This window comes from Artemia franciscana, chromosome 17 (assembly GCF_032884065.1).
Source record: "Artemia franciscana chromosome 17, ASM3288406v1, whole genome shotgun sequence".
Lineage (NCBI taxonomy): Eukaryota > Metazoa > Arthropoda > Branchiopoda > Anostraca > Artemiidae > Artemia > Artemia franciscana.
In genome coordinates, this window is record NC_088879.1 from 39,041,844 (window position 1) to 39,064,952 (window position 23,109).

Sequence of the window (23,109 nt, forward strand, 5' to 3'; positions counted from 1 at the left end):
AAATACTTCATTTTTTCTATTTTTTCCGAATTAACCGGCCCCCACTCCCCCCCCCCCCCCAGATGGTCAAATCGGGAAAACGACTATTTCTAATTTAATCTGGTCCCATCCCTGATACGCTTGCCAAATTTCATTGTCCTAGCTTACCTGGAAGTGCCTAAAGTAACAAAACCGGGACTTTAGGTTTTCCCCCTCCAACTCCCCCCAATGTCATCAGATCAAGTCGGGATTTAAAATAAGAGCTCTGAGACACAATATCATTCCAAACATCAAATTTCATTAAGATCCAATCACCCGCTGATAAGTTAAAAATACTTCATTTTTTCTATTTATTGCGAATTAACCGGGCCCCCACTCCCCCCCAGATGATCAAATCGGGAAAACGACTATTTCTAATTTAATCTGGTCCGGTCTCTGATACGCTTGCCAAATTTCATCGTCCTAGCTTACCTGGAAGTACCTAAAGTAGCAAAACCGGGACCGACAGACAGACCGACAGACCGACAGACCGATAGACCGACAGACAGACCGACAGACAGACCGACAGAATTGGTGACTGCTATATGTCACTTGGTTAATACCAATTGCCATAAAAACAGCATAATTTAGTGAAGAAATTGCACTGCGAAGCTTTAGCCGAATTTTATGATAGCAAAGGAATTATGAAAGAAGCATGGAAACTGATAAAAGAAGTGACTGGTGAGAATGCTGAAATGGATGGGGATGACGTAGAGATTGAAAGGTCTGTAATTGTAAATAAGCTTGTAAAATTTTTCTCTAATATTGTTTGTAAAGTGGAAAATAGTGTAAAACATAGATATCAACTGGGTCAAGAACACATTGTATGTGATATTAGAGAGAAGAATTTTGAATTAGTCTTTGATGCGTGTACAAGTAATGAACTGCTTAAAACAATAAAATCTCTGAAATCAAATTCTGCAAGAGTTGACGGCTTATCTCTTTGAGCGTTTCAGGTAATAATGCACTATATTTTATCATGTCTCCTTTTTATTACAAACCTGTCACTTGAAAAGGGAAATTTCCCTTATTTTATATTAATAAACTTCTCTCTCTTCTCTCTCTCAGCTAAAAGTTGCAAAACTAATCCATAAAGGTGCCCTAAAAAGAAAATTGAGAATTACGAGACCGATTTTGATTCTTCCACTGTTTTCGAAAATATTAGAAAAAGTTGTTGATAAACATCTATATAGTTCCTTCAGGCTAATAGTTTGCTGAGTGAGACCCAATTCGGATTTCGCAAAGGGCACCCAATGACGAATGCTTTACAACAACCCGCGGAATCAATTAATAGTGGTATGGTCAGAGTTGAAACCCTTTAGTCTGTATTTATAGATGTTGGATATACTGCAAAGCATTCGATGCAGTTGGTTTTAACATTCTACTAAGTCGGATAGGGTCATTAGGTGTCGATGGGATGTGCTTAAAGTGCTTCGAAAGCTATCTTACTGGGAGATTCCTCTAAGTAGTATTGAATCATGTAAGCTGAGAAGCCCTTTTAGTGAGTCTTGGAGTACCACAAGGGTCAGTATTAGGTCCGTTGCTTTACTTCATGTTGAACTCGTGTGTCTTTACTTAGAGATTTGTATCTTATCTCATTTGTTTAATGTACTGTCTTAATTGTGTTTGCCTAGTCTGTGAAGGAGCTGGTGTGTAAATTGAATGTTACACTGAAAAGGTCATTTCATCGTCCAGTGTGCCAAGCTCATGTTATTTGCCTCGCGGGTGCGTCCAGTCTGCTTACAGAGAGGGGAATAGATAAAATCAAGAAGTGCCACTTTAGACACACAAAGCTTCTTAAGTTTCCCAGGCGGAACCAAAATTCCCATCTCGAAAATTTCGGAATTGCGAGCTAATTTAAACAATGATTGTAAATTCGCGAGAAGTCAGTGATAAAAGTAATATTGAGAGGACATTATTCATATCCAATAATTATTTAGCTATTTTCTTTTTTTAGTTTATTCTTTTTATTTCTTTTTTTTATTGTTTCTTCTTCATTAAGTTTAGTTTTTTAGGATAATATTCCTATTTCCTTCTAATAAAACCATCATCCTCTATTCAAATGTTCTCATATAAAAATGCCGCGATGGAACATTGTTGTTTCGGAGATGGCTTTTATTTTTCTTTTAGGATGTTTCTTTCCCTGTTTGGGTCAAGAGCAATTTCCCTAAGATAAGACGAAAGAATTCGATGATATAGTATGTTCTGTTTATTATTCAGCTTTGGGGTGAATATCTTGGATGATAAACTATTATAGAACTGCTTTTAGTTAAGGCTATTTGTGCGATAGAAATCAGCAAAAAAAAGTTCACAGTTTGATTTCAACATAATAGGCATAATAGGCGATTTAACCATAATATTCTCTGTGTGTTTTTGTCTAAGATAAAGGTTTAAGTTACTTATGTGTCTGTGTATTCGTTTTTTCTTCGTTTTTAGTGTAATTTACTCTGCTTGAGAAAAAAGGGTTATAAATACATTATTATTATGTATGGTTGTATGTTCTTTTTTTAATAACTATTTTTATTTGGCATTATGAACCAAATGTTGAAAAGAAATGACCACACAAAGTGATAGGAAGGGTTGTGTCCGTAGGACCCCTTTTCCCCTCCCCGTGTCAAATTGAGTTTGGTGTCTCCCAAGGTTCCGTTCTACGGCTGGTTCTGTTCCTTATTTAAATTAGTGTTGTTACTGCTGTGGCTACGAAAAAATATCAAACAGTTTTTGCGGTCTGGGTCACCCCGATATTTCCATGACCTAAAATGCATACCCCCGTCAAAAGATGAGGACACTCTTGCTGCGTTTGCTGACAACAATACTCTCTGCACTGAAGTCAAAACTGAGCCTGATATCCGTACAAATTGATTGCTTCGTTGGAGAGAGTAATTCTGATGTTCCAAGCTAATTACCCGACCCTAAATGTTGTTATGTTGAACTTCCTGATTTCCTTGCGAATTTTTAAGCTTTTCCCCAACTATCAGTTCATCTGTCAAAGAGTTCTCTCATTAGGTCTAGTAACCTATAGGTCTGGTTCTTAAGTATTCTTCTTGATACGAATCTTTCCATCATGCGTCCTGTTAATCAGAGGCAACCCTATAGCATTGCCTATAGTAAAGGTCATACGGCTCCAATATTTTAAAATTTACTTTTTTTCCCAGAGGCGCTTCATATGCAATGGACCGTCGTATTAACTTCAAAGGGGGCTCATTCAATTGGAAAGCGGAAGTTCTAGTGCCCTTTTTAAGAGCCAAAAGTGATCGGGGGCGACTACCCAACCTGGCGTTTTCCCCAAATACATCCGATAAAAATTTTGAGATATTCATTTTGTGAAAATTGGTTCAAAGATCATATAATAAAAATTTAGGCTTTGCCACAACCCCCTGGATCCGGGCGCAGGCATTGTAAGTTATGCCCTGGGGGCAAGTATGGTTCTTTTAGAAGAGATGCTCTTACAAACTTGAGAGGGATCATTTGATTGGAAATTTACAATTCTAGTTCACTTTTTGTGAGTACAAAGAGATTGCAGGGTTACTGGTCCCCCCCTCCCCACGCACTTTTTCACCAAACCCAACGAATAACAATTTTGAGATAGCTATTTTTTTAATACCTCAAATATCAGAGAATAAAACGGCAGGGTCAACACAAACCCCCAGGGCTCGGGGGAAGGCATTGTAAATTATGCCCTGGGAGCATATAGAATTTTCGTGGAAGAAGTCGTCGTAGAAACCACGAAGGGGACTCAAATGGTTAGAAATTAAAAGTTCTAGTTCCCTTTTTAAGATTCAAAAGTGATCAGATAGTAACAGCCCGCCCCCCTCCCCGCCAACCTTTCTTTCCCTAAACGCGTCCGATCAAATTTGTACATAGCCATTTTGCTCAAAATAGACCAAAGATCATATAACAAAGACTCAAGGGATAACATAGCAAACCAAAACCTGGGGGCAATTGTTGTAAGTTATGCATAGGAAGCCTATACGGTTTTTATGTAATGGGTAGTTGTATAAGCTTCAGAAGTGGCTTATTTGATTGGAAATTGAAAGTTTTAGTTGCCTTTTTAAGAGTCAAAAGTGAACGGAGGGCATCTGACCCCCTCCCTCACAAACTCCCCAAACAAATTCAATCAAAATTTTAAATAGCGGCTTTTTAAAAATAGTCCTACAATCGGATAATAAAACTTCGGATTCAACAAACTCCTACCCCCAGAGACCGGGGGAAGGGTTTTAAACTATGCTCGGAAGCATATAAGATTTTTATGAAGAGGTAAACTTCAGAGGCGACTCAAATGACTAGAAATTTAAAGTTTTTGACAGTCAAAAGTAACCTAATAAAAAATAGCCCCCCCTCCCTACCAGCCGTCTCTTCTCCAAATACGTCCGATCAAATTTTTGAGATTTTCATTTCGACCAAAATAGACCAGAGCTCATATAATAAAAACTCTGGGGCTCACACAGCCCCCACGAACCCAGGGGCAAGTCTTATATATTATGTTCCGAGGACATATAAACTTTTTATGGAAGGAATGATCACATGAATTTGTTGGGGTGTCACTCTATTGGAAATTGAAAGTTCTACTTCAATTTTTAATAGTCAACATCGATCCAATGGCAACTAGACACCCCCCCACCAACCGTATTTTCCCCAAATACGTCCGATCGACTTTTTTCAATTAGCATTTTGTTCAAAATAGACCAAAATCATATAACAAAGCCCCCAAGGGTAACTAGCCCACCAGAACCTGGGGGCAAGTGTTGTAAGTTACGGAACCGGGGCATAGAAGGTTTTTATGTAATGGGTGGTCGAAAAGACTTCAAAAGTGGCTCATTTGATTGTAAATTGAAAGTTATAGTTACCTTTTTAAGAGTCAAAAGTGAGCGGAGGGCATCTACCCCTCCCCCTCATATGCACTCTCTTTTCTCCAAACGGATTCAATCAAAATTTTGAGATAGCCAGTTTTTTTTTAAATATTCCAACAATCAGAATACCGGACAACAAAAACTTCTGGCTCGACAAAATCCCCCCCCCCCCAAAGCCCAGGGGAAGGGTTGCAAATTATACCCCGAGGCATATAAGGTTTTTATAGAAGAGGTAAACTTCGGAGGGGGGTCAAATGGCAAGAGATTTTAAGTTCTTGCTCCATTTTTGAGAATCAAAAGTAACCTCATGGCAAATCCCCCCGCACCCCCACCCCAACCGATCTTCTTTTCCCTAAATGCGTCAGATCAAATTTTTGAGATGTTGTGTTGTGTTTGATTTTATAGCTAAACCTTTTTCTTAAATTGTTGTTTTTTGAATATATCTAACTATGCACACTGGAAAGGTATTCATAAGAAACAAAATTGATTCAGTGAATGTTACACGACACTGAAATTATCCTAAAACAGAAAAATGGGTGCAAATTAAATAGGACAATGACCTCATTATGTGGAGGGTGCTGATAACTCCCAATATAAATTTTAAAATGAATCAAGTAACCCAAAAATGATTACTTTAGAATTATATAGGACACTTTTAGGGGTTTCAGTTGAAAAGGGGGGGGGGGAAGGACATTCGTTCTCACACTTTTGCCCCCCTCTAGATCTTAGGTATTTTCATTGAAGAAAAAATCGAATAATAAAAAATTTCCCCTTCCCTAAAAAAAACACTTTGCGAGAGTAAAACTCTACCTTTTTGTGAGCCACTGAATCCACTCAAGGATAGTGTGGAGAGATACCGAACCCTCAAAGATGAGTTTGGAGAGTGTCAATGGATCTTGATCCCCCACCCCCCGACAATGCTTGCACTTGTGACAAAGTGTATCTTTAAACATAAACTTGCTTTCAAGCCATCTGAAAGTTACTAAATGTGTAAATACAATAACTTAAATTTATTAAACACAGAGCATATTTATTTAATTCAATACAACGTATACAAATTAGATATGAAGTCAAAATAATAATTGTCGCCAATCTCTCAGGATTTACATTTGATTTTTTGACGTGAAGAAAATCTTGTTTATTTTATTTGATTGAAACTGCATTTATTCCTTACAGGATTTGGTATTGCTGTTTGGATTTTGCTGTTTAATATTGCTGTTGGGTTTTAGGCCTGTTACTTAAAAAAGATTAGGTGATATACCTTTATAATCTCACAAAAGTAAGCATTTAGAAAAGAAAACTACACAAAATTTAATTATATGATGGATAAAAAGTTAATTAACCTTCTGTGAAACAACAATAATATTGTTATTTAGGTATTTACTACCATTTTTGGTTTGTTTTACAGTATATCAGTGAAACGGTATCATCTGGTAAATCTTTATTAACCAATCAAAATCTTTGTTTAGAAATCAACAATTTAAACAAGCATAGCATAATCTTTAACTACAGTTTAAAGCGAGGTTCTGACAGAAGTTCAATGCGTCTTAAAAAGCCAGATTTCCAATACCGGTAAAAAAAAAAATTCTTTTGAAAGCGAATATTCATTTCACTGTTGTTTGATCAAATTTAAAAAAATAGATTAAAGCTTACTTCTGTTTATGTAAAGAGGTAATTCTAATTTTTTAGAATCTATATTGATATTTTGTTTCGACAGCCGGAATACCCGTCATTAATAGGTTCGCTTCTGTTTTGATGTGAGTTAAAAATTTTATTCTTCTAGCCGGCAATATTTTCTTACAATACATAAATTAAAATAGACTGTTTATGCAAAGTGTTTTTTCTGTAACGTTTTACCGACGTACTGTAATGTACTGTAACGTTTTCTGTAACGTACTGACTAGTAATAAGCATCTGGGCGATATATTCCGAATTTTCGGTGCAAATGCAATCTAAATTGATGTTTTTGTTCGCCAGCCATTTTTTTCCGGGATAACAAATGGAAAAAATGTTCTTTTGCAAGGATTACTTCTGTTTTGATCAGAATTGAAGAATTTTCTCTTCCAGCAAGAAATTTTTTTTTTAAATAACAAATAAAAATTTACCTTTTTATGCGAAGAGCTTTTTATCTAACAATTTTATAAAAACACTAAATAACTTTTTCCTTCATACGAGCCAAAAATTTTGTGTGTGATGTCGTTTAGCAGTTTCGCAGTTTCGACGTAGTTTTCGTTTGACGAAATTTACCGACTTCTATCAGAACTGCGCTTAAAAGCTACGAAAAATTCTGAACATAGTAGCAAATAATGTAAGAAAACTACTATTGATAGAGTAATTTAAATTTGATACACAAATATATAGAATTTACATAAATAGCCAAAAGATAGGATTTTGTTTTACAAACAAATGGTTAAAAAACAAATAATAAGTATGCGGACTGTGGACGGTCTGCAAAGACAATAATCAAGATAAAACCTAAGCTGATGTTTCAACTATACGAACAATAGCCTTTCTCAGGAAAGTAAAAGGAAAACTAAAAACAAAAAATAAAAAAAAAAAAAAAATCTCGCGTGATCAGGAACTCCACGCTAAAAAAAAAACTAAAAATCAATATAAAAAACTGAATTAAAGCTTTTTTGATACTTATAAAAAGTAATTTTGGTTAATCAGTTTTATAACGAACTCTTTTGTAGATTGTGAAAAATTATTTGGAGTAAAAAGTACGAGAAGTTTTGAGCATTTGTAATCTACATTCATATATTGCTTGATGAAGTGGATATCCACTACCAACGGAAATAGAAAAATGTTCGTTAGGAGGCGAATATTCGCTCCGCTTCTGTTTTGATCAGAGTTGGAAAAACATTCTTCTAGTCAGAAAATTTTTTTCTTAAAATAGTTTAATTAAAGACTGTTTATGCTAAGTATTTATTTCTAGAAGTTAAAATTTAGCCTAAAATTTTATAAATTCAAATTCAGCATAAGATTTAAAGTTTAGGGTTTGGTTTAAAGCTTCAGTTTAACCTAAGCTCTCAGTTAAATTTAATTCAAAATTTATTTCATCTTGATTAATCCCTAATTCGAGGTTAAAAGTAATAATATAAAATTTCAATCAACATTTGATCATGTTTAATTTTCGTAAACTAAATAATTAACTTGAATTAATTAATAAGAAATACCAGTAAGGTTTTCAACTATGGCGCTACTTGATATTTTTCGCCTGACAAAATTTACCACCTTGTGTGACAACTTAGCTTAAGAACTCTGGTAAATCTAAATTTTGTGATAAATAGTCTAAAAAAACTGCTAATGCCATAAATATTAAATATAGTTCAAAATAGATAAATTTTAATAGCTTGACGTATAGAAGGTGATTTCTTTTACAGCAAATGATAAAAAAGGAACTATGTGGAATGGGGATTCTCTGTGATCTCGGGGAATCGCAGTATTTAAATTAAAACAAGTAGTAATAGCAGTACTAACAAAGTAGTAACGACCACTAGTCGTCTTCAGTAAAATAAAAGAAGGACAAAGATATGGAACCAGTAAAAAGAAAAAAAAAAACTAATTCGTGTATATGACTCCCTGATATAAACAATATTAAAACCAAAATTAAAACAAAATTAAAGTTTTTGTTGTTGCTTACACGAAAGTAATTTTGCCGAATGAAAGCTATCAGTCTTATAGATTTACTTGTATCAAAGTCCAAAAAGTAATAAGTGCTAAAAAGACGAGGTTGAGATCCAAAGCTGGAACTAAGGGCTTGTGGACACTGGGTATGTAAATTGAATTCAATACAAATGTATACAGCCTATCGACTATGTAGATATAATAAATCTCTGGCGAATGTTGTTTATTCGAATTTAGCATATTAACGAGTGGATAAAATGAATTGAACTGCAGATTATGCATGATGTAATGCCTATTTTGAAATCAATATTGCACAACAGCTTTTTTTTTCACTTTATAACAATTGTACATTTTTTTTTACAAACATAAAATATTATCGATTCATCATAAACCAAGATAAAAACCATTAAAATAAGTATTGGGTTTGTTTTTGCAGAAAGGATCTCACCCACATTCTAAGCTGACGTCTTAGAAAATGTTGAGCCAAATTCAATAAGCCAATTTTTTAAGCTACCCGTGCTTAAAAAATAACTTTAACTAAAGATAATTTGACCTATAAACTATCTACTGGCAAAGATTGAAAAACCTTAAAAAAGCTGTCAACATGTTATTGATAATAAAATGCCAAGAACATGTGGCGGGTGGGGGTTTGGGGGCTTATATTGTAAGGTTAATGCCTCATTAGTATGAATAATAAACTCTTGCGCGACCAAAACCTCATAGGTTTCTCCAGCGCTAAAGTGTTGGTTAATTTAGTTATGTGTTTGTGTTTTTGGAATAATAAACTTATAAACTTATTAACTTATAATGCCTTTTGTAAGATAAACAAAAATATTTTTCGATTTGGCATTGAATAGTTAAACATCACAAATACATACAATAGACAGAGAATTGTTTAAGATTATAGAAAAATTAGATTTGATCATAGAAGTAAATGGGTTGATGTAATTCAGAACAGGTTGAGTGAAGTTTTTGACATCTTCTGGTCAAAAATCAAATTTACAGCCTAGTCCTAGGACGAAGTCCTAAGAAGACCTATCTGATCTGTTTCTTAAGATATTTACAATTTCATATGAATTCGGAAATATTATCCTCTTATCATATCATTATGGGGTTTTTCCACTACCCTGTAAGATCTGTTTTGTGTAGCATAACGTCTTTTGATTCGCTGCAGCCAAGTCTTTATATAGAATTTTGTGTGGTTTGGATGCTTTCTGCAAAAACTGTCCTCAAATGTCATAACATAGGCAAAGGAATAGGAATACATTCTATAAAAGAAAAGGAATAGAAAAAGGAAAAGACAAAGGAATACTTCTGAAGATGGGAAACTATTTTGTACGGGCACCAAATACGAGAGAAATAACAACAAAAACGAGTTCAACCAAAGAGAAAAAGAGAGATTATTTTCCTTGAGTTTCGTGGTAAAAGAAAACATGTTTAGCTTCACCGGCTTACGTCTACGATGTATTTTCATGAGTATGTTATATTACACTTTAAGGGAACATAATTTCTGCAGAGACAAATTTTGAAACCTGATTCGTTGTCGTGTATAAAATTTTAAGCTAGTAAAAAAAACAGAAAGTTTTTGTACCACAAGATTTCTTATAAATTACTCTCTCTGTTTCTCTGTGATTCAACTGTTTTAAACCATTTCACGGAAGCGATCACAACAAATGGCATGTCTTACGTGATAACAATCTTGCATATTGCTATATGAAAATCACCGTTGCGAGAGTTCTCACCAATCAGTGGTACATACCACCAACGCAGGGAAAAGCCACTAGTAAAACTACACCTACAGTGTCACAGCCCTCCTATGCACCGGGCGCAACAAATTAACACTAGAAAGAATGACATAAGAAATTCGTATTCTTTGCGGGAATTTAATGATATTGAAACATGACTTCGATCTATACGGAACCATTTTAGTTTGATGTTTTCAGTCATGTTTATTAATTTTTGGGGCGTTGTGGGAAGGTAGACATAACGAAAAACTTTTCTCAAAAACTCATGTTTTACTGTCTTAGAACATCTCGGGCTACGTCATTTTTACTGAAAGCTAGGAGTTCAAACTCGATGCTCCAACTTCAAATCAGCTGTTTCTTGTTGAAAAATAGGTTTTAAATAATTTTTTTTTTTTATGAAATATTGAAAACTACGTCTCTCAAAAATGGACCTTATGATTAACCTCTGGTATCTCCTATGGTTAGAAGTAACCATTTTTAAGACTTTTTGATTCTCATAGTTTGGTTAGGTATAACTTATCTTGATCAACTCTATCTGAAACTCGTCTAAATATCATTATTATAACTCTTCGAGTAGTTTAAAAGAGGAAAACACAGTTGCTCTTAACTTCACGTAGAACTTCACGTTCCGCTCTTTTTTAAAAAATTACACAAATCGCGAATTTCTGACGTCATGACATAAGAACCCTAAAAGTATATATTACGATTGATTGCTAGGTAAAGTGTCTGACCTCTGCAATGGAGGTCTTTCGCAACTATTTGAGTTTAAACTATGTTCAGATCGGGGTCTAGACAGGGGTAAATTAGTATTTAGGTGGCACACAGGGGTGATTGATAGTTCTGCCGCATGTTGGGCTGCTTGTACTATACACCGAGTTGCGGCTGACATGGCTTGCCGAATGTTTGGCACTGATTCAAACGACTCATCTGAGCCAGGACCTGCTTGCATTGCAAGTGAATTAACAAGAGCGTTAACTGTTTTACAATCATGCTGGAAATCTTCACGGGTAGACACCATATTTGGATTTTTGCCAATTTTGTTAAGCCTGCAAAAAAGTTTTAGAAATTTGTCAAGCAGTCAAATTTGAAATAAAGAGTAAGAGAAGGTAAAAAAGAAAGAAAATTAAAAAAATTATAGAAAATTTCAGGCCAAAATACTAAATTCTTAACGGAAGTCCTTCAGATAAGTCTTCAAATGTTATCCTTCTTTTTCATTTGAAGGAGTATATCTTGTTCTTGCGCAAAGGAAGGGTACCAATTGAGTGAAATCCCATCTCTAATTGTGAAAAAAGTTTGTCGGGGGACAAAAAGAAATGTCCTTTTCAAATATTTATTTACTGGAACAATAGGGAGGAATATGGTGTATTTTCCAAGCTTTAGATTGAACCAGAGAGTTTGATTTGCAATAAGTACTTGGAAAGCTATGATTTGAAAATACTTGTTTTGTTATAAGCATTCCCCATCTAATGATCATTTCCTTAAGAGTTCAATTTCTTATGAAGCTGAGTTGAAGAAACAGGATACTGGAAAGAACAGAGAGACAGATGAAAAGAAATGAAAAGATGGAATTTAACCTAATCAAAATATTATATTTTCAATAAAGCTATAAATTTACCAGCAATAGGTTACAAACATTAACTAAAAATATATTTTAGTAATTCATATGCACTTCCCCTCAACAAAAAAAGCAAATATTGTTAAACTATCTTACAATAGAAATTTTTTCAATGACACATTTGATCACTGCTATGAAAAACATATGTGCAAATTTTATCATAGATGGTTCAGATTAAATTCAAAAATTCCTATGTATAGGATATGTTTTCTAGATGTCTATCAGAATTTAAAGCTTTCTAGAATGTCGTTTCACTGCATGAATATTTAATGTAGATTTTGTGGAACTAACAACAAAAATCAATAAGTAGTTCCAGTCTTATCAACACTGAAGAAAACTTGAATGATAAGAGCAATTCAAATCAATAGAAACATGTTTGTATACAAGACACATATTTTATTAAGACTGGAAAGCAATTTAATTAAATTAACCTTAAAGAGTGGCACAACTGCGCGAAAGAAAGAAAAATTTCTACCTTGCCAATATTTTATTTGACAAGAAAAACAGATAGGACACCAAGAGGCAAAAAAGTCAATATGTTTATATCCTTATTAGTCAATGGTTTGTGCGATTACATCTGCATAGGAAAGAGCCTGGTTTTCTAATTGGGTCTCAGAGAGAAGGGGGATGGGTAATTGCATTCCTAGATTTTAGAAATCAATTTTTCAGTATTTTCAGTGGAAAAAAGCAAATTGCCCCATATATTTTGAAAACTACCGGTTTTAAAAACATCACTAAAATTGTATCTTTTTTACCTCTTTCCCAAATTTTTGTGACTTGACGCCCCTAAAAGGAGCTAGACAAATTTAACTAGCCAGGCTAACGCAGCTTTAGTTAGTTTCTATAACTTAAGAAGAAAAATAGGTATTAAAATGCACATATTCTAGTCAATAATTATATCGCTAGATCATTAACGCAGCCAAAACAACACTAAATGGACCTAAAACTCTCCAAATTTTATTTTAAGTTAAATATGGACCTTCTTTTATGAGCAGAGTGTAATACAGATTTGCTTAGTAAAAAAAAAAAAAAAAAAAAAAAAAAAAAAAAAAAAAAAAAAAAAAAAAAAAAAGTTTAAAAGTGTATAATTTTTACAAGTTGAGCCTTAAAAATTTCCAGAGGGAAGAGGAAAACAAACCTCCGAGGTTTCTCTTAGCAGGGGAAGGGAAAGCTTTAAAATAAGAAAAAACAATAGAATTTAGGGGTTTTAGTGATTTTCTTTTCAAAACTTGCAGCCTACCATTTTCCATTTTACAAGTTGTGAATGTTCTTTGGTACATGAAAACTAATTAATAAAGCACATTTTGTATTTTAGTCGTTTATTGACATTAAAGCTGGTGTCATTGCTTGAATTGCATATCTGCTATATCTGAACTAGCGACACGTGCATCTACTCAAAGATAATTAAATAAAAACACAAGTTTTTTTTTAAATGGAAGTAAGGAGCAATATTTAAACTTAAAACGAACAGAAATTACTCCATATATAAAAGGGGCCTTTCCTCGTCAACGCCCCGCTCTTTACTGTAAAGTTTTTTACTGTTGTAAAAATAGAGTTAAGAGAAAGAGTCAAACTTTAGCGTAAAGAGCTGGGCGTTGAGGAGGAAAAGCCCCTTTCATATACGGAGTAATTTCTGTTCGTTTTAAGTTTTAATGTTGCTCCTTACTTTCATTTTAAAAAACTTGTTTTTTTTATTTAATCTATCAAGGGTTCATGGATGGAACTGCTATTATTACTACTACCGACAACTCATTGAAGCACCAAGTCACCTGAGGCCAACACAGCTACTCACACTCCTCCACATCCCAATCTATTCATAATTCTTCCTCTTTACACCCTCCCAAGAAGTTCTTATTTCCCTTAATATTTCCTTACGGCATCCTCCCATCCCGACAAAGAAAAATCTTGGTAGTGTATCATCCTTTATCCACAAAACGTGTCCTAGCCAACTCAATTTTTTCTCATTATAGCTCCATAAGGGGTACTGAACCATATCTTTCGTACAGCTTAATATTTGAGATACGGTTTGTCAGTCAGGTACCCAAAAATAATCCGTATGCATTTTCTCTGTAAAACATCTTGCAAATCCTCCTCCGTTTTTCGGAGCGTCCACACTTCGGAACCATACTTGACCACTGTCATCACTGTAGCTTCCAATATCCTAATCTTGGTTCGAAGACTAATCCTCTATTCTTCCAAACCGTTCCCAGCCATTAAAAACACCCCTGGCCTTGGCTATTCTACATTTAACATCTTCAATGCACCCACCACCGGTACTAATAATACTACCAAGGTAAATGAAGCTGTCGACTTGATCGCTCTCTCCGTTACCCATCATGACCTTTTTACCTTCACTTATTTCTAGTCGTGGCGACTTAGTCTTCTTAATATGAATTTTCAAACCAATTTTTGCACCCTGAAATCGCAAACCACTAGAAGCTCATGCATTTTGTCAACATTTCATCTTGTATACTTAGATCCTCAACATAATCTAGGTCTAGGAAAGTTTAACTTCCCCATTTGACTCCGTGTTCTCCCAATGCCTTAGGCAGTGCTCCTTAGGATAATGTACATCAATGTGATCCGTTTAATCGGAGATAGAACACAAGCCTGGTTAACTCCTGAGTTAATTCAAAACCAGCTACTAACCTATTTTTCTACCATGTTATTGGTATAAGGGGATACCATAATCCCCTGAAAACGCTGTACACTTCCCAATAACCATTATTATATGTAAACACTGGCCGAAGTTTTTAACTTGCAGCCCCTCCCCCAGGGAGTGTGGGGGAGTAAATAATTCCCAAAGACATAGTTATTATGGTTTTTGACTATGCGCAACAAAATGGCTATTTCAAAATTTTGATCCGTTGACTTTGGAGAAAAAATGAGCGTGGGAGGGGGCCTAGGTGCCCTCCAATTTTTTGGTCACTCAAAAAGGGCACTAGAATTTTCCATTTCCGTTAGAATGAGTCCTCTTAGGACATTCTAGGACCACTTGGTCGATACGATGACCCCTGGGGAAAAAACAACAACAAAAAAACAAACAAATAAACACGCACCCGTGATTTGTCTTCTGGCAAAAAATACGAAATTCCACATTTTTGTAGATAGGAGCTTGAAACTTCAATAATAGGGTTCTCTGGTACGCTGAATCTGATGGTGTGATTTTCGTTAAGATTCTATGACTTTTAGGGGTTGTTTTCCCCTATTTTTGAAAATAAGGCAAATTTTCTCAGGCTCGTAACTTTTGATGGGTGAGACTAAACTTGATTAAACTTATATATTTAAAATCAGCATTAAATTGCAATTCTTTTGATGTATCTATTGATATCAAAACCCCATTTTTTAGAGTTTTGGTTGCTATTGAGCCGGGTCGCTCCTTACTGCAGTTCGTTACCACGAACTGTTTGATATATCAGATAAATATATCAAAGTGATTAGTGCTATGTACGAGAATAACATTGCTGTGGTTATTCTAATACCTCGCTCTTTACGCTAAAGTTTGACTCTGCCACAATTCTGATTTTTAAAACAATTAAAAACTTTAGCGTAGAGAGCAAGGGATTGCGGATGGGACAACCCATTTCATATACGGAGTAATTTCTGTTCGTTTTAAGTTTTAATGTTGCTCCTTACTTTCAGTTAAAAAAACTGGTTTTTTTCATGTAATCATACAAGGAGAGAACCTTCGCTCAAGCTCTTCTATCAGCTGAATCAAACGCTTGCTCATAATCCATAAAACTGAGGACTAAAGGCGGTTCATGACTCAGACACTTCTCAATTATTAATATAAAAGTGAAAATTTGGTCGATACATTTATAATCTTCCTGAAAGAACACTGATCTTCTCTTAAAACTTTATCTACAATATTTCTCAATCTAAAAATTATCATCTTACTAAGTAAAAGAAATATGAGTCCACTACAATTTACATAAGTCTACTTTATTCTATTTACTGTATTTTTCAAACAGTTCGTGGTAACGAACTGTAGAAAGGAGCGACCCGGCTCAATAGTAACCGAAACTCTAGAAAATACTGAAACTCTAGAAAATAGGTAGAAAAACCCCCTAAAGTTCAGACAATCTTAACGAAAATCACACCATCAGATTCAGCGTATCAGAGAACCATATTGTGGAAGTTTCAAGCTCCTATCTACAAAAATGTGGAATTTCGTATTTTTTACCAGAAGACAAATCACGGATGAGTGTTTATTTTTTTTATTTATTTATTTTTTCCCAGGGGTGATCGTATCGACTCAGTGGTCCTAGAATATCCCGAGAGGGCCCATTTTACGGGAATTAAAAGTTCTAGTGCCCTTCTTAAGTGACCAAAAATATTGGAGGGCTTCTAGGCCCCCTCCCACGCTCATGTTTTCCCCAAAGTCACCGGATCAAAATTTTGAGATAGCCATTTGATTTACCATAGCCGAAAAACCTAATAACTATGTCTTTGGGACGACTTACTCCCCCGCAGTCCCCGTGGGTGGGGCTGCAAGTTAAAAACTTTGACCTGTGTTTACATATAGTAATGGTTCCTGGGAAGTGTAAAGACGTTTTCAAGGGGATTTTTTGGATTTAGAGGAGAGAGTTGAGGGAGAGGGGGGTTATGTGGTAGGATATTTCCACGGAGGAACTTCTCACGGGGTAACATAATTTCAATGAAGCAGGCGCAGGATTTTCTAGCATTATTTGAAAAAACAATGAAAAAATAAATATAAAAAGTTTTTTCTACTGAAAGTAAGGAGCAGCATCGAAACTTGAAACGAACAGAAATTATTGCGCATATGAGGGGTTTACCTCCTCGTAATACCTCACTCTTTACGCTAAAGTATTTTTAGTAATTTCAACTATTTATTCTACGGCCTTTGTGATTCAGAGGTTATTCTTAAGGAATTGGGACAAAATTTAAGCTTTAGTGTTAAGAGCGAGGCATCGACGAGGGGTGGAATTCCTCATATACGCAAGAAAAACATAAGAATATAGAAGTTCGTTACGTAAGTTAATTCGTAACTTACGTATATTTTTTACTAGTGAAAACGTTCGTAAAAATTAAAAGTTCTAGTTGCCTTTTTAAGTAATTGAAAAACTGGAGGGCAACTAGGCCTCCTCCTTCTCTCCTTTTTTCTCAAAATATTCCGATTAAAACTATGAGAAAGCTATTTAGCAAAAAAAAAAAATTAATATGTAAATTTCGTTTCAATGTCTAACTATGTCTCTGTCTATGTCCTATGTCTAGCTTCTATGTCTTTTGCCAGAAGGCAGATCACGGGTGCGTGTTTATTTGTTGTTTTTTTTGTTTTTTTTTTTACCCCAGGGGTGATCGTATCGACCCAGTGGTCCTAGAATCTTTCGAGAGGGCTCATTACAACGGAAATAAAAAGTTCTAGTGCACTTTATAAGTGACCAAAAAATTGGAAGGCACCTAGGCCCCTTTCCGCGCTAATTATTTTCCCAAAGTCACCGGATCAAAATTCTGAGATAGCCATTTTATTCAGCGTAGTCAAAAAACTTTTAACTATGTCTTTGGGGACGACTTACTCCTCCACAGTCCCAGTGGGAGGGGCTGCAAGTTACGAACTTTGACCATTGCTTACATATAGTAATGGTTATTTGGAAGTATACAGACGTTTTCAGGGGGATTTTTAGGGTGGGGGATTGAGAAGAAGGGGGCATGTTGGGGGAATTTTCCTTGGAAGAATTTGTCATGGGGAAAGAAAATTTTCATGAAGGGAGCGCAGGATTTTCTAGTATTATTTGAAAAAAAAAAACAATGAAAAAATAAATATGAAGAAGTTTTTTCAACTGAAAGTAAAGAGAAGCATTAAAAATTAAAACGAACAGAAATTATTACGCATATAATGGGTTCACGTCCTTCTAATATCTCCCTCTTTACGCTAAAGTATTTTTAGTAATTTCATCTATTTATTCTGCGGCTTTTGTGATTCAGGGGTCATTCTTAAGAAATTGGGACAACATTTAAGCTTTAGTGTAAAGAGCGAGGTTCTGACGAGGGGGTGAACCCCCTCATATACGTAATAAAAACATTAGAATACATAAGTTCGTTACGTAAGCAATTTTGTAAGTTACGTATATCTTTTACTAATAAAAACATTCGTAAAAAATTTTAAGTTCTAGTTGCCTTTTTAAGTAACCAAAAACCGGAGGGCAACTAGGCCTCCTCCCTCGCTCCTTCTTTCTCAAAATTATTAGATCAAAACTATGAGAAAGCCATTTAGCCAAAAAAAAAATATGCAAATTTCGTTTTAATTATTCATCTGCGGAGAGGAAAAAACAAAATATGCATTGATTCAAAAACGTTCAGAAATTAAATAAGAAAAACAAGTATTTTTAACGGGAAGTAAGGAACGACATTAAAACTTAAAACGAACAGAAATTACTTCGTATTTGAAAGGGTTCCTCTTCAACGTCCCGCTCTTTACGCTAAAGTTTTTTGCTGTTTTAAAAAATAGAGTTAAGAGAAAGAGTCAAACTTTAGCGTAAAGAGCGGGGCGTTGAGGAAGCAGCCCCTTTCATATACGAAGTAATTTCTGTTCGTTTTAAGTTTTAATGTCGCTCCTTACTTTCCCTTAAAAAAACTTGTTTTTTTATATTTAATCTCGAACAGAGATCAAGACGTGCTGACTTAAAAATCAGATCTACTATTACTACTAAACCAAAAAAAACTACTGCATCTTCTGTTCACTTATCTATTGTAAAAGAAAATTACCACTGAGGCTGGTATCAGGCATTTTATGCATGTTATGCGCAACAGTTCACAAAGAAGAAATAAGTGCCGCATCTAAGATTGCCGCGAAATTCAAAAAATCGGTCAGGGCATTATGACTGTAAAATACCAAGAGCAGCGAAAATACAAAAATGATCGTTTGAATTGGTTACATAGAAACTTGCTTAAAGATGCATCTTAAAAAATAAAAAAAAACAGGACTTTAATGAAAACAATCTTTGCATGCAGTTCTTAGTAATATTAAATAAAAAAAACAAGTTTTTTTTAACTGAAAGTAAGGAGCGACATTAAAACTTAAAACGACCAGAAATTACTTCGTATATGAAAGAGGCTGCTTCCTCATCAACGCCCCGCTCTTTACGCTAAAGTTTGACTCTTTCTCTCAATTCTTCTTTTTAAAACAGTAAAAAACTTTAGCGTAAAGAGCGGGGCGTTGATGAGGAAGCAGCCTCTTTCATATACGAAGTAATTTCTGGTCGTTTTAAGTTTTAATGTCACTCCTTACTTTCAGTTAAAAAAAACTTGTTTTTTTTTTATTTAATTTCTGGACGTTTTTGAATCAATGCATGTTTTGATTTTGGCTCTCCGCAGAGGAATAATTAAAACAAAATTTGCATTTTTTTTTTTTTTTGGCTAAATGGTATTTCTCATAATTTTGATCGAATGATTTTGAGAAAAAAAAGAGCGGGGGAGGAAGCCTAGTTGCCCTCCGATTTTTTGGTTAATTAGAAAGGCAACTAGAATTTTTAATTTTTTACGAATATTTTTATTAGTAAAAGGTTTACGTAACTTATAAATTAGCTTACGTAAAGAACTTTTGTATTCTTATATTTTTATTACATATATGAGGGGGTTCGCCCCCTTGTCAGATCCTCGCTCTTTACACTATAGCTTAAATTTTGTCCCAATTCATTAAGAATGACCCCAGAATCACAAAAGCCGTAGAATAAATAGTTGAAATTACTAAAAATACTTTAGCGTAAAGAGCGAGGTATTAGGAGGAGGTGAGCCCCTTAAATGGGTAATAATTTCTGTTTGTTTTAAGTTTTAATGCTGCTCCTTACTTCCAGCTGAAAGAACTTTTTCATATTTATTTTTTCATTGTTTTTTTTAAATAATGCTAGTAAATCCTGCGCTCCCTTCATGGAGACTTTCTTCCCCCATGACAAACTATCGATGGAAAGTTTCCCCAGCATATCCCCCTCTTCTCAACCCCTCCCCCAACCAAAAAAATCCTCCTGAAAATGCCTGTACACTTCCCAATAACCATTACTATATGTAAGCACTGGTCAAAGTTTGTAACTTGTTGCCCCTCCCACGGGGACTGTGGGGGAGTAAGTCATCCCCAAAGACACAGTTATAAGGTTTCTCGACTACGCTGAATAAAGTGGCTATCTCAGAATTTTGATCTGTTGACTTTGGTAAAATAATTAGCGTGGGAGGGGGCCTAGGTGCCCTCCAATTTTTTTGGTCACTTAAAAAGGGCACTAGAACTTTTCATTTCCGTTAGAATGAGCCCTCTTGCAACATTCTAGGACAACTGGGTCGATACGATCACCCCTGGGGAAAAAAAAAACAAAAAAACAAATAAACACGCATCCGTGATCTGCCTTCTGGCAAAAAATACAAAATTCCACATTTTTGTAGATAGGAGCTTGAAACTTCTACAGTAGGGTTCTCTGATACGGTGAATCTGATGGTGTGATTTTCGTCAAGATTCTATGACCTCTAGGGGGCGTTTCCCCCTATTTTCTAAAATAACGCAAATTTTCTCAGGCTCGTAACTTTTGATGGGTAAGACTAAACTTGATGAAACTTATATATTTAAAATCAGCATTAAAATACAATTCTTTTGATGTATGTATTGGTATCAAAATTCCATTTTTTAGAGTTTTGGTTACTATTGAGCCGGGTCGCTCCTTACTACAGTTCGTTACCACGAACTGTTTGACACAGGCACTAAATAAAAAATGAAATGTTTAGATTTTTACGAACTGAAAGTGTTGTCAAATTAAAAAAAAATTTTTCACAGTTCCCTCTCTACTGTCATTTATGCTTGTAAGCTACGATTATGACGTCATTCTTTGTCTTGTATGTGAAAATGCAGTATTTTGTCAAATAATTAATTTTGATTCAAATATTCTGATTTGTTAATTACAAAAACGATAGACACTGCAATTCCCTTTAAAAAAACCCTCTATGATAAGCTAGTGCCCCGCTGGCAGCGGAAAATAAAAGAAAAAAGATGACACATCAGTGCTACCCAAGTCAAAAAAGCCATCTCTGATAAGCTGGTGCCCCGCTGGCAGCGGGAAAAAAAGGAAAAAGATGACACATCAGTGCTACCCATGCAAAAAAAGCCCTCTCTGATAAGCTAGTGCCCCGCTGGCAGCGGAAAATAAAAGAAAAAAAAGATGACACATCAGTGCTACCCAAGCAAAAAAGCCATCCCTGATAAGGTAGTGCCCCGCTGGCAGCAGAAAATAAAAGAAAAAAAAGATGACACATCAGTGCTACCCAAGCAAAAAAGCCATCCCTGATAAGGTAGTGCCCCGCTGGCAGCAGAAAATAAAAGAAAAAAAAGATGACACATCAGTGCTACCCATACAGAAAATCCATCTCTGATAAGCTAGTGCCCCGCTGGCAGCAGAAAATAAAAGAAAAAAGATGACACATCAGAACTACCCATGCAAAAAAGCCATGTCTGATAAGCTAGTACCCCACTGGCAGCGGAAGATAAAAGAAAAAAAGACGGCACATCAGTGCTACCCAAGCAAAAAAAAGCCATTTCTGATAAGTTAGTTCCCCGCTGGCAGCAGAAAAAAAAAAGATGAGTGCTACCCATGCAAAAGAGCCATCTCTGATAATTTAGTGCCCCGCTGGCAGCAAAAAATAAAAGAAAAAAGATGACACATCAGTGCTACCCATGCAAAAAAGCCCTCTCTGATAAGCTAGTGCCCCGCTGGCAGCAAAAAATAAAAGAAAAAAGATGACACATCAGTGCTACCCATGCAAAAAAGCCCTCTCTGATAAGCTAGTGCCCCGCTGGCAGCGGAAAATAAAAGAAAAAAGATGACACATCAGCGCTACCCAAGTCAAAAAAGCCATCGCCTCACTGGCAGCGGAAAAAAAAGAAAAAAAAAGATGACGCATCAGTGCTACCCATGCAAAAAAAGGGATTTTCCTCGTTGTTCAAGCCAAGGGACTGTAAGTCTCATGTCAAAGGTTTTCTGTGCCACGCCAATCCAGTGATGTACTTTTTATTTCGATCTGGTTTGGTTTAAAAAAGTTAAATTTGGGTTACCATTTAAGGTTAGGGTTCGTCTTTTTCTAGTTGGCAGCTGTCACTGCAACCACGATTGAAGCTACTGCTGCAAACGTTATATTTCAATGATCTCTCTTAAAGAAGTTTCGTATATCTGTTATACCATTTTATTCTTTATTTTGTTCCTTTCTTCTTTGCCAATATTTTCTGAATTCATTATTTTTTATTTCTTTAATTTACTTAACTGGCTTTGCTTGTTAATTTTCACAGTTCAACGTGGTTACATTGACGATAAATAGACCTAAGATGGCTCCGGGGAGCAAAAGTTTTTATTTGGATGTTCTTAGTAATGTTCGGCAAAAGATACAAAATTCAAAAATGGAATGAAAACAAACCGCCACATATGGTATTAATTTAGCAACTGAATATAAATAGGAAATTACAAACCTTTCTGCAGCCACACTCTCCATTGTTCTTCGCATCAGTGGATACTGTTCTAAGACAGCATTAAAGTGTTCAACAGACAATGAAAACAGATTGCAATAAGTTTCTGCACGAACTGATGCCACTCGTTTTGCATTTGTTAGCAGACAAATTTCACCGAAATAAGATCCGTCACTTAGACTGGTTGCAACTTCACCATTATTCATAACTATATCCACAATTCCCTCTTGAATGAAATACATTTTGTTACCAATTGTACCTTCTTTAATAATAATATCCCCTGAAAAATAATAAGTAATTTGAATTTCATAAGACAAAAACGTTAAATTCGGCTTTATAAAATTACCTACAAGAGCAGGCAACCCCACTGAAGATATAATGAACAGCATTCTAAGATGCTGCATCACCATTTAGAATTGTTTTCGAGGGGTCTTATCCCTGAAACCCCTCTATTGATTCCCTAGACAGAAATTCAACAAATTACAACCCCAAGAAGAAAACCTATGTAAGTGGTCAACAAGTCGCATATCATGCCCAATTTTTTGGCGGTCTGGTACCATGATTTTTATAATAAATGTGGCTATTTCAATTTTCAATCCTGTATTTTATAATATCAAGGGTGTTCCGGAGAATGATTCCAGTTCCTACTGACGTTGTTATTTGACTGATTTTCGTTGTGAGAGTCCCTTTTGTTAATGACTAAAATAATTTATTTTCACAACATTTCATACGGAACTCAGCTTTAGAATGACAGTATTAGGGAGGGACAAGGGCCAGTAGCAACCAGAAGCCTAAAAACAG

At 35.2% G+C, this 23,109-nt stretch overlaps 1 protein-coding gene across 3 annotated transcripts in view; it reads right to left on the reverse strand.

Annotated features, from left to right (window-relative positions):
- Positions 1-5,877: 5,877 nt before the first annotated feature.
- The window catches only part of LOC136038225 (potassium/sodium hyperpolarization-activated cyclic nucleotide-gated channel 3-like), a 292,504-nt gene continuing 275,272 nt past the window's right edge, over positions 5,878-23,109 (reverse strand). For all 3 annotated transcript variants that reach the window (XM_065721317.1, XM_065721319.1, XM_065721318.1), the window contains 2 exons: positions 22,312-22,588; positions 5,878-11,286 (listed from right to left, as the gene is read on the reverse strand). In XM_065721317.1, the coding sequence (XP_065577389.1) occupies positions 10,941-11,286; positions 22,312-22,588 (623 nt within the window). In that variant the 3' untranslated portion in view covers positions 5,878-10,940. The remainder of the gene's footprint in view (positions 11,287-22,311; positions 22,589-23,109) is intronic.